Source organism: Drosophila bipectinata, chromosome 3R, assembly GCF_030179905.1.
Source record: "Drosophila bipectinata strain 14024-0381.07 chromosome 3R, DbipHiC1v2, whole genome shotgun sequence".
Lineage (NCBI taxonomy): Eukaryota > Metazoa > Arthropoda > Insecta > Diptera > Drosophilidae > Drosophila > Drosophila bipectinata.
This window is the reverse complement of record NC_091739.1, coordinates 29,023,271-29,035,996: the sequence shown is the minus strand read 5'-3', so window position 1 is coordinate 29,035,996 and position 12,726 is coordinate 29,023,271. Positions and strand designations below refer to the sequence as shown.

General features: G+C 38.8%; 1 protein-coding gene across 13 annotated transcripts in view; it reads left to right on the top strand.

Moving 5' to 3' along the window:
- The window catches only part of pum (pumilio), a 161,911-nt gene that overhangs the window by 68,332 nt on the left and 80,853 nt on the right, over window positions 1-12,726 (top strand). For 3 of the 13 annotated variants that reach the window (XM_017233062.3, XM_017233059.3, XM_017233058.3), the window contains exon 1: window positions 7,440-8,436. The exons of 9 other annotated variants lie outside the window; for them this stretch is intronic. In XM_017233062.3, the coding sequence (XP_017088551.2) occupies window positions 8,293-8,436 (144 nt within the window). In that variant the 5' untranslated portion in view covers window positions 7,440-8,292. Of the gene's footprint in view, window positions 1-7,438; window positions 8,437-12,726 lie in introns of those variants that run through there. One more of the 13 variants, XM_070281755.1, reaches the window with a different exon arrangement.

Below are 12,726 nucleotides of genomic sequence, written 5' to 3'. Positions count from 1 at the left end.
ACTTTTGAAAAGGCATTAGCATCGTGTCCTTTATAGTTTTTATTTTAATATTTTTCTGCTGTATATCCCTACCTTGAATTTTTCTTCTCAGCTCCTAACTTTTCTTTACTTGGCGTTCTGCCTTAAGTGGCTTAATCAAATAACTTTGCATTCACTCTTTTTTTTTTGCTCAACACTTTTTTCTTAGCTCTTCGGTGGTCTTTTCTCACCATTTTACGGGGTGTTTTGTGCGCCATTAAACATGACTTTATTTTTGGCTTCGACATTTTCTTTTTCTTGGAGGTGCCAGTGCCTCTTATTTTGGCAAATTGTCGCCATTGTATATGGAAGGATAGTGCTTGTTGTAGCAGTAAGTGACACGTAGTATGAGAACATGACATTAACTACACTCTGGAAGAAAATGGGTAAATAAAAAATGGCAGACTTTGTATTTTATATTAAAAAAAAAATGCATGGAAGACGTGAAGAAATAATTGCTGAAAAAAATAGCTAGAAAGTGTTGTGGCAATTGAAATAATTATTTGGTAATGCTGGTGGAAAAGCGCTAATTACGAAAAATGAACCAATCTAGATAATGTTTGAGTTTTAAATCCAATTTGAAGCAATATTTTTTCCCGTTTGTGTAAAAACTAAGCAACCATGACTTATCACATAAAATGGTTTTTTCATAGACAGGTTTCGTTGGGTTATTTCAACACCCCATCGACAGACATGCTCTTCAAGTCTTTTAAAAAACTATCCTAAACAATCCAATCACTTATCCCTTAATCCTATCCCTTTTTTTGTGCACATCCTTTGACATCATAAAATCGACTGCCGAATCGACTTGTTGACTTTCCTTTCTGCTGTTTCAACGGCTTTTGGTTAACCGAATCCTGTGAAAGGTTTATGGGTGACCTACTGGAAACAGAGGGTAGGATTCCAAAAGGAGCGCAGCATATTTTCCAAATTTCATTGCCTACTTTTTTGGTCGTCTAATCACGAACGCAGAGAAAGAGAGCGCATACCCTTCTCAGCTTACCAATTCTATTAAAATTCTTGGTTGGTAAAAACGGGGAAAAAGGATGAAACCGGCAGAGAGACAACTACATATTAGAAAAGTATTAAATTACAGCAGAACACCCTGCCTTTGTCCCCCTTTGGAACACGCCTCTGTTTGCACAGAGTCCTTGTCCAAGCCAAGCGAAAATTATATGTCCTAAAACGAGCTCCTAAGCCCCCACCACAATGTCCTGTTTTCTATCCATAGTCCAGCAAAGTGTGAAGTCATCGCTTTATAATCAAGTTTTCCTTTCAAGTTTTTCTTCTCCTCTGCGATGGGTTTTCTTTTCTGTTTTTTGTGTTTCCTCTCCATATGTTCCGTTCAAATTGTCGCCTGCCTTGTGCAAGGATGCAAGGATATACATGTCGTCTTGTGTCCTTCTGGTCCTTTTTCTTCTGCCCGCCTGCCATGAAAATTAAATTGACCGTAGCTGCTTAAAGTTATTAAAGTCGAAGGCAAACGAGGACTTTTCTCATTCCTCACAGAAACGTCAATTTTTGGACAGGAATGGGTAATATCCTTGAAAGGATGCTTTGTTGAAATATTGAATGCTCTTATTTTGGGTTTAGAAAAATATATTACACTTTCAAGGATAATATATCATAAGGTTTATGCATAAACTAAGTTTAATTAAAAGGAGCTATTATCTTTTTATAAGAAAAGGGTATTTATCTCAAGTCCTTGTTTCTACTTTAGTAAAAGGACTAAAAACATGGACTGACAAGTTTCTAGTCAGGATTCAGTTTGGCCCAGTCAGCACTAAAGAGGAAAGACAGGACAGATTGCGTTTGCTTGAACCGAGGTCCTTGTGCCTACTTTTACGTATGTATGTGGTGGTATGTTTGTGTGGAATGTGAGAAAATGGAGATGGGGTGTCAGTTGCGGTCTATTTGAGGCGACTTCAATGACATCAGCAGAGACAAATGCTGGTGCACATTTGTCGTATTCTCTTCCCCAAAGCTGAAACTCAATTGAGAGCAGGATAATAACTCCTCCTCCACCATGGGAGGAAATTCCAAATGAGTTGGCTCATCTGCTGGTTGTTTTCTGTGCCGGCTTTCCTGCCACTAAGTATGCTTCTTCAATATTTGTTGATGAGGCTCATTTTTCCCGTCATTGGCGTGTCACTTTCACTTTGTTTACCTTTTTTTTCTGCCTTTTTTCTTTCATTTGCTCCAACTCTCTTTCGGCTTTCAGCTTCTACCCTGGCTTTTCATAATTTTCCTCTGCATACTTTTTGCGGTTGGGTAACTTTGGTGCTGATTAAATCTGCACTCACACACACAGAAGAGGCACACCCACATACCCATACAGAAGCAGAGAATTTCCTTTTAATTTTCCAGGTTTTTTTTCGCAGCACTTTCGTGTTTACTTTTAATTTGGTTAAATGAGGCATAAGTGAACACGAAAAAAATAATTTTTTTAAGTGCGTTATAATTTTTAATCAAGTTGGGAGACACGGAGGATGATACTCTAAAGAATATTAAATTAAATGGCGAATGGGGATTTTAAGCATATATCTAATATAATCTTTTTTTATTCTCTTATCTTTTTAGGTACGTTGTGAAATACTGTATTTGAAAAAGAAACCGTATTATATTCTAGGGCATAGAATACTGTAAGTGTTATTACCTGTTTTCTTCAAGTTAAATGTGTCACTAAAAAAAGTACTATAACCATATGGGATAAAAACAAAAGCATGCGCCATTTATCAATCAGTAAACAATGCATTAAAATAATAATGCAGAGAAAGCGTCCAGTCAAGTCTATTTTTCGAAATGAGGTTCGATAAGTACCTGACTGTATTGGGTGCGATAAGAAACCACAAATGACTGTAATTTAACTTAAAAAATATTTAAAAAAAACATGTGGCAACCAAACAGAGAATCCCAAGGCGACATTACCTTTTATTATAATGTTTACTTGAGCGTAGCTTTTGTTTATCGAGTTTCATTCATTCTCGGGGTTTTGGTATTCACTTGGCATTGTTGCGATTTCAGTAAACTTTATTTAAATACTTTTGGTGACACCTTTTCGAGGCGTCTTTTATTTTTTGTGTCTGTGCCAATTTTTAATTTAATTGAAGCAAAAAGGTTTTTCATTGTCATGTATTTGTTTTTATTTCTTTTCTGGTCTACATACCCTTACTGAAAAGTTATTGTAAAATGTGATTGTGGAATGTGGAATTATTTAATTAAATATAACAAATAGTTCTTAACTATTTTATTTTAAAATTTTTTCAATCCACCATTTTATTGTGATACCCTGCTGTTATAAATGCCTATATAGGTTACTCCTTGCTTTGACATTCATTTCAATTGCATTGTCTGACATTTGTCGTTGGCCAGCTTCCAATTCCACCGAAATATCCATGAAAACGTTGATATTTTTTGTTGACTGTTTTCGTTTTTTGGCTCGAGTTTTTTGTGTGCGTTGTCCTACGTGTTTTGTGTCATCAAAATTGCATTTGCCGCCATTGAAAATGTCTGCTAGATGACATAGACACAAAAAATATCTGAAAAATACACTCGTTTTTATAATTTGTGTTCAACTAATTCCATTTTCACATGTTTTCATTTTTTGCGCTACCATTTAATTGAATTTAATTATAGATAAATAAAAGTATTGATATATATATTCCACTTTTTCACTCAATTGAATGTTTCTTGCAAAATAATTCAATTATAAATGTTCTTTTGTTTTAATCGGATTTTTGTTCGTATTTTTTCCCAAGAATGTTCCACACAACCTCATGGGTGGTATGGTTGGGGTATAAATATAAAAAATGAAACGAAATGCTTAATTGAAAAATCATAAAAAAGAAAATCAATGGGGGAGACACTCAATAAACAAAAAAAAAGTATTCAATTCGTGGAGCAAAAATGTCAAACGTTGTACCAAATGTCAATTAAATATTCGACAAGGAAGAAGAACGAACAAATAGATGGGTTTGCCGAGAGGTGAAGATAGGCCAAGGGGGTCCTCAACCCAGGTTCGAACCCCCCCCATTTAACAATCAAAATCAAATTGATTTTTAATTAATTTTCGCCACATTTTTTCTCTCTTTCTGCCTGTCTGCCGCCGTCTCTTTCGGTTCGAACAAAAAATGAGAAGTGATTGCAGTAAATGAATGAGAATTGCTCTGAATTGGTTGACCAGCTGACGGAGGTGGGAGGCACTTGGTTCAGTTCAATAGCTGTTCTATCTTCTCGACTTGTCAACTATTATAAATTCAATTTAGATATGCCATTTGGCGATTGAACCAAGGGGGTTACGGATTTATAAACCTAAGAAAATAAAGGACTATAGCTAGATGGGTTTTTAAAATTTGTAATGTCATAAGATATTGAAAATTCTTACTGTATTGTTCTGAAAAAACTTGCAAAATTCGGTATTTATTGGAAAGCTTTATTCAATTACCTGAAAACCCTACCAGCCAGAGGCAACCACTTGACTCCACCGACTACTGACACACTCGAAACTTCAATGCAACACCAAAGCTGCCACCTCTGGTGTGTCCTCCTCTTTTTTGCCGTATCTGGTGTGGTACTTCACTTTAGTGTGAATTGCAAATGAAATGCATTGTATGGGGGGCTTGTGAATGTATTGCCGACTCACACGCATCCAGCCAGGCGTTGACTTATCGTTATTGATAGGCCCTTGACAGGCTAAACGAATTTATTTTACAAAACAAAACCGTTACCAACAAAGAGAGAGGACTGTACATAGATAGAATTTATAGAGCAACATATGCATGAAACTAAAATGAAATACGATGTGAGGAAAAGTGGGGGTCCACAAAAATAAAACAGATCCGGGCCTAAAATAGTTAACAGAAGATTTACTAGGGAACTAAAATGGTAACAGGTCACAGTATATTTTTTTCTCTTCCTTTATTTCAAATTCAAAAACTGGTAAGAACCTAGTACCTTAAAAAATGTGACTACATTTATAACTCCCTACACCATACTATCTTTTAAAATGTAATTAATTACTCTCCGATAAACATGCAATCTAAGATACATTGGCTAATTGCTAAAACATGAGATTGTAGAATCGAAGAAGCTAAGCCAGGTATTATCTTTCTCCTCCCGAGCGACTCCCTTGAGATGAAGACTATCCGCCATCCAAGCATGGAGTTGGCTTGCCAATATGCAGTTAGGCAGGTCGTGGATGCCTCAACATATTTTTAGGCCAAGAACCCGATCACGTTGATGACGATGATGCCGATCATTATGATCATTATGATCTCATATGGTTTTTGTTGCCATACGAACGTATTTTGTGCGGTTAACGAACTCCCTATCAAAGTTGCTTGACTGGAATACACAATTACTCGGCGAGAGACAGAGCGACTTCTCGCTGAGAAACCCAAAGAGACATGGTGAGAAATAGGCTGATGGGTGAGGAGGGGGGTGGGGAGTTAAAGCCAGGTTCGAGCTTGACTGGCAGCTTTTTTGAATGTCATTGCCAAGAGGCCGAGATCATGAGCAAGGTTTGGTTGGAGACTCTGGCTCTCGCGGTTTGCATAATTTCCTCGAGACACAGCTTCTTCGGGCTGTGCTAATTTCTCATGTGTTCCGAGCGTTGAACTCGTGGGCTACAAATAAAAAATGAACTAAAAAAATAATCACGTGAGACGAGCACAACAAGAAACTACCGCTTAATTACCCGATGCCATGTTGCAGCAACATGTTTATGGCAACAAGCTGTTGCTGCTGTCGGGTTGCATTTATTCCGCTGCAGTACCTCCACTCGGCAACTAAGTGGGCCTGGTTAAATGGTAATTGGAGAGGTATTATGTAAACAATAGTGACCTAATTTTTCGAAAATTTAAAAGTTTCTATTTCCTAATATTTAAGGGGAATTAGTAAGTCTTCCGTTTGATTATTCGCATTTTTTTCTGAATGTTTTTGTCATCTCTCTGACCATTTTTCCCCAGTGCACATTTTCCTGCCTTAACCGTTAGAATCTTCAGACTTGCAACTCCAGGAAATGGCAAGAATGTTGTCTTGTGCCCATTTGGGTGAATGTTGAACGTACCTTGTTAATAATGACGAGGAGATAATGATGATGCGTTGCCGGTGATGGATTTTCCATTTATTGCCAACGATTTTCCAGTTTTCATAAATGGAAGAAGAGGCTACAGTTCTGCCTTATCTTGCCACAGACCCCCATCCTCATCTTTTCGTGCGTAAAATCGGCTTTGCTTGTTACCTGTATTACGTGTAGGTTGTTGCGTCTTTTTTTTTTATATTTTCACACTCAAAAAGCTTTCTGCTTTGATGTTGCGAGAGGTACGAACCTTACTTAATTTGTAATTTAGTGCGCTACGGGTTGGTTTTCGGAATTGTTGTTGCCACCGATCTGTTTCGTGTTTCAAGCAACCGCCGCCCTTTCCATGTGCCCCGCCAAAACCACCGATTCGCCTCCCATTTCCCCCGGTTCTCGGCTTAATTTGTTTAGTCACACTTTGTTGGAGAAGTCAACAAACTCCGCATGGGTTTGCTTAATATATAATACTCGACACAGCCAACGAAACTTTTTTTCGACGCTTGGTTTTGTGATCATTAAAATGCTTACAAGGCGTCTGAAACTTGTCATCCAGTTGGGTATAATTAATGAAGCTCATTTTGTTGGCAATCGGTTCTCTCCTTTTATTTTTATTTTTTTTTGTTTTTACATTAAGGTATGTGTAGCTTTTTACTTTTTTTTCGCTTGGTATATTAAGTTAGCGGATGATATTAATACTTTTTTTGTTTAAAATGTTTCTATATTTGTCTTCAAATAGATGTTTGAGTCTGACTAGGCCAATAGCATTTATCATTAATAGGCCAAAGAACTGAAAAAGATATTAAAGATGATATTTAAAAGAAATTACCACTCATATTATTACCTAGAGTTTTTTATAATTTTTATTGAAATTTTAAGAATTATTAAAAACTAGTATTAGCTTAAAATCATAAGCCATTGGGCTTATTTTGCAATATTTCCACAAAAGATAACTGCGCTTTTCCTTGCCACATCTGGCAATGCTATTTTATAAGAAATGTTGCAAGTATAAGAGCCAAAGGTAGTCTCCAAAACAACAAGCAACAGTTCTTCTGGGACCCTCTGCTCTGTTTTTCTCTCGTATTCGGCATTTGGGGTGTGCCGCGTCGGAAAAACGTCAACAACAAGTGTTTTTCACTCAACTCTCCACGGGTCTCCAAGCGGAAAACCTTTCTAATTCTCTTCTACCCTTTCTCTGGTTCTCTTCTACTCAGCTGCAATCGTATGGCGGGGGCCATTTCGTATCGCTTCGGCTAATTTAGCTTCGTAAGGTCGTTCGTTTACCACTCGGCTCTCGGCTCGTTTTCGTTCGTAGCCGGTGGGGGCCCAGTTGGGGGATACGAATCAGTTCGCGATGGAACTTTGAACAGAACGGTTGTTTCCGTATCCGTACATCTCGTTTCCGTTCTACAATTCGCCGTAGTCGCACTCTTCGTGGTTTATTTATCGTGCTGAATAGAATAGCCTTAAGTGTTTACCACTACTTCGTTTAACCAACATTGTACCCAAAACAAAGTTATTTGTCCCCATTTTGAACCAGTGCCTCAAAAATCTATCAAAATTTCGAAAAAATAAAACCAAAAGTGTCCAATACCCAGTACCCCAGATATAAAATAAATAGCAAGAAATAACATCCAAAGTGCCGAAGAGAAAAGATATTATTGCTGGATGGATTGTGCGTGTCGTTTAATTGATTTCAAGGATTGCCAAATGGCAAAAGTAAATTGAAACTGTTGCCGTTGTCGTCGTGGTCCGGGGATTAAAAGTGCAGATTATAACACCAGGCACCAGTCCAGCAGGCAGCAGGCTCTGGGCACAAGGAGGAAAGCTCCCATTCGGTGTATCGTCCTCTCATCGTTGCTGTGGCCGCAGTGTCACGTCTGAATGAAAACGAGAGACGGCTTAAATTTAATTGAATCACAAAAGAAATTTTAAATAAAACAATAAACCTCTGAGAGACTCTGAGAAAGGGTGACGATAAAAACACAATCCAAAACTGAGTCAACAGCCCCGCATCATCAGCCATACGGTTCGATAAGGTTGCTCTCAAAACACAACAAAGAAAGTGCAGTAGTTCGGCGACAAAATACAAATCTGTTTCCCTTCTCGTATCGCTAGTCCGGCACAATCGGCCGGAAAGTGTTGCAAAAATAACAACTGCAGCTATAACTTCGTTTGCAGACCCGGGCGATAGCAAAATGGTGGTTTTAGAAACTTCCAGTGCCCTTCTGGGCGGACCATACGCCCAGGGCGCTCCCGCCTTAAAAATGGTGCAGAAACGCTACATTGGATTACATCAGTGGCTGGGACCAATACGCACCAAGGAGCTAAAGGAGCATATTGTAAGTTGACGCCCTATAAAGCCCTATAAAGTGACTACATACGTCACTCCAAGTATTTTCGGAAATTACTAGCTTGTGGTAATGAGTCAGTGATCTGAAAGGTCTTCGATAAGGAATAAAGTCTAATATGTTGAGCCATAAATTCATGATAAGTCCAAGTATGAGAAAGAATTTTACTTTTCCAACCAATTTTTAAAAAGTATACATCATGACAATACTATTTTTTAAGATAAATGCAATTTAGAAACTTAGAAAGGACTATGTTAGTATTCGTTCTAAATGTTAGACCCAATCCAAAACCAATAAATAATATAAAACTTATCGTTTCCTTGAAAAATGAAATAAAATACAATAAAAGATATGCCCTCCACGATTTCGGTAATTTCCAATGTCTTGTAATTGTTTCCGTTGATTGTTTTCCCTATTTGGTTGTTTGTTTGTTAGATTTTCCGCACAGTTTCGCAGCTCGTTCAAGTTTTATTGTCGAATTCGCTTTTCCGATGGGTGATTGATTGACACATTGATTGATTATTTTAGTACCGAGCCAAATCCCTTTTTATACGATGCTGAATGGCATGCAACTTTTTGCATACTTATATGTATACCATCGCCCCAATGGGATTACGTAGTCTTTGGGTTCCTGGAAACTGGAAAAATCTTGGCTCTGGAAGAAGCACCAACTGGCTTAATCTCCGACCAAGACTAATGAGGCTTAGCATTACTCATTATTTCATTTTCAGAGTGTGTATACACACCAAGTTATGTATGTTATGTGGCTGGTTATGAGTTCTGTTCCTATGAGTTCCTTTTTTTTATTAGATAACCAGAGAGACCAAAAAGGTAACCGAAGAGTTCACTTTTAGCTCTAATTAATGTGGGTGCCTGTGCCTGTGGACGTGTGTTTGTGTGTTGGTCAGTAAATTTATGGCCCAGGCTTAAATAGCATATGAATTATGCTCTGGGGCAGTACCGAAAGTGGGAGGAAACCCGAAATAGAGCAAGGGAGACTGCAAATAGATAGAGGCAGTGCGAGTGGAGTGCATTTTCCAATTGAGTGATTTATGCGCTTTGAAAAGCCCCCCTGTAAAGTGGTTAAAACAGTCCAGAGATAGACCAATAACCGAGGTGCATAGTGGGAGAACGTCCGTCCTCATCAATGCATAATCACAGTGCGCACTCATTACAGTGGACTGTTGCCCAAAAATAACCTAAATAATAAATGTTTATAGTTTGTTAAGCATGCAGAGCAATCTGCTGCAAGGAGCACCTTCTTCCTTCTCCTAAATCAGAAAACAAGCAGCCACCCACCCGTCCAGATTACGTATTCGACGTGTGTTGCAGACTCGGGTTTCTCTATGCCATTTCTCTAGCAATCTGACTGCCTGACTGACGCATATCAAAGTGCATAACCAAGTAGTTGGGGAGGCCCAGAGGGGTGCCTCAGTTACTACTACTTGGCCCCTCGTCTATTACTTGGTATTATTGTTTGGAAACGATAGGGTCGTGCGGGGACCGAACTGAAACTGGAACTGGGAAATGTCATTGTCAAATGCCTGTGACACTCTGACGGTAATTAGATGGAAATTCTATCCAAAGAACACATCGGAGCAGGGCGAGTGAGTGGTCTGATTCGGTTATGCAAATGGATATTGTCGAAGGAGGCCTAAAAGGATTTTCTACTTAAGATTTAAATATTTAAGATCTAATTTCATTTGCAAGAATTTCCAAGGACTATCCCCATTTAAAGTTCAAACACGAAACTTTAATCTTATTTAGACTGAAATGTATCTAGTATTCTGTTCGGTCATTACATATCACTCTTTTTTATCCCTGACCCCTCGCCGCTCCCTAATTTTCAACAGCCTGGGTAACTTTTCAAATAGATTAACTTCCAGCCGAAGTTCTCGGCAACTGCAATCTGCTGCTCCTCATGTCTCGAGTTGACCTGCTTAAAAGGCCCACAGAACCGCAGAACCACATCCAGCCTCGGGCAACAGCTGTCGTTGGTGGAGGAAACCACCTCATCCTTAACTCGCCCCACCCCGCCGACCCCTTGTCAGGCAAGCTGGCAAACCACCACCCCCTTGACAGTCAGTGGGTTAACCTCCACAAGTGGCCATTATGCTCGAATCTATCCGTCTTGTCTTGTCCGACGACTGCAACTTGAAAACTTCACACAAGTTAAACACTGAAAAGTGCTCGAGGCGGTACAGCAAGAGGCTTTTCTCCAAAGGAAAAACTTACAAGTTGCTCATCTGGCTCTTGCTCTTGTTTTTGTTGCTGTTGGCCTTTTCTAAATGTCATTACATCAGTTCCTATCCCGGTCGCCCCTTCAACATGGTCTCCATTGCTCCGTAATTTTTTCTATTTTTTCGCTCCAACTTTTGTTGAATATCTTGGACCCCCAAAGAACCTTTTGACTGCAAATTGTTGCTGCTGCTGTTGCTGAAGAATCCCCATTTTCTCTCACTTCTCTAGTTTCTCTGGTTCTGCTCAAGTGCATTTGGGTTATGTTAGGAAAAACTAGGGGAAGTTGCAGGAAGTAGCTAGCAAATCTCGTGTTCGGTGGTCCGTCATCAATTAAATCACGCAACTTTCTATGAAATTAGCCTCAAAATGAGCTTAATCTAAAACAATCACGACTCTTTATTTTCACCAGTTGTTGTTCCAGTTTTTCTTATATTTAAAGTCCATATCTTTATCTCAAACTACGACTCTAAAAATTCTTCTCATATTTCCATGCTCATTTTACTTGCTTGCCTCGCAAATTGCAATTTCCAAACATATTTTCAATTATGTGCCAGTGAGATACAGTATGAGGGCCACAACGTGTATGGGTTTTGGCTTTGGCCCACCTAGACATAGCCCCAAAGCCTCTTGTGCCCCCACCTGTTCTCTCACCTGGTTTAATGTTTCTTTTATTATTTTTTTTTCGCTTATATTACACTTTTTCGTTTCTTGTTCTGGTATCATTCGCATTCGGTTGCAGCTGCAAGGTATCCGGCCCTTATTATTCTACACTCTTCATAAATTAAAAGTTAATAAAAACCCAGGTAGTTCTAATTTATTTTTTATATTTATTTTCATGTTTCTCATACGCTGCTGCGTGTTGTGTTACAAAAATGAGAAAAAAAAGAGAACAAATTGTGTACATGGGGGAAAATAGTATTTATTTCAGTTTCTTTGCTTTGTTGCCGCGGTGTTGTGTGCAGATTTTATGCATTTTTAATAACGAAGGTGTGTTGGAGAGCAGAACTTTCCGTTGGCAGCGGTGAAAATTGCAGCAAATTAGGTGCCACGGATTCTTATTCTGTGGTAGGGAGTAGGGAAGGGGATGGCACAAGATGAGACCTCAATTTCCCCGTCACTCCACCACCCAAGCCCCAATACCTCCGTGTATCCAACACTCTGCTCCAATGTGTGGAGGGAAAACTGTAGCATTAACGACTTTATGTGCAGCTATGGAGCCGGAGCCGGTGCCGGAGCCGGAAAAACATGATGAAAAGCGGGGGAAATTGTGAAGACCAAACAGAGAAAAGATTGTGGATAAGTTTGGTTTTGATTCAGTTTATTTAAGTATGTTTTTTTTTTTCTTTTTTGGTATGTGGCTTAGTTCAGATTTGGATGGGTTGTGTGTTTTTTTTTGGTTCAGGTTAAAAGTGGAGCAAGCTTGAAAAGGGGGAAAACCTGAGAGCCAACGCAAAAAAATCTGACTATAATTGCGATAATGATTTATAAAAGCCAAAGCATAAATGAAGGTAAAAGTCATATCAAAATGTAAACTTTAAAGCAAGATTTATCAATAATTTCATGAAATTATAGTTTCTCTGTATTTGGTCCATGCAACATAGTCTTCAACGAGAGAGTATTTTCGTACTCTTTTTTAAGACTTTGGGAACTAATCCAATCAAAGGCAGCTATCAAATGCATTCGGTTCGAAAGTCCACCTGCGACCAGGACTTCTCATTCTCCACTTTGCCACCTGCCACCTGCACTCAGTATCCTTCCTAACAGCTTTGTAATGAACTTAACTCAATCGCCATATCCAGCCATTTGGACACTGCAATCGATTGAAAGTCATTATAGTTCTGGCCCTCCCAAAAAGAGAGCACTGGGAATTTTTTAATTAATTTTCTGTCAACGTTTGCAGAAAAAAGTAGTCGCTCCTGGAAAGCTGTGGGATCGTGCAGAGAAACGACAAAAATAATCAAAAATCTTTCCCTTTGTTTAATTGTGTCCAAGGTCCAGTCACGTGCTTTAATTTCGATAAACGACTGGCCAGGAAGAGAG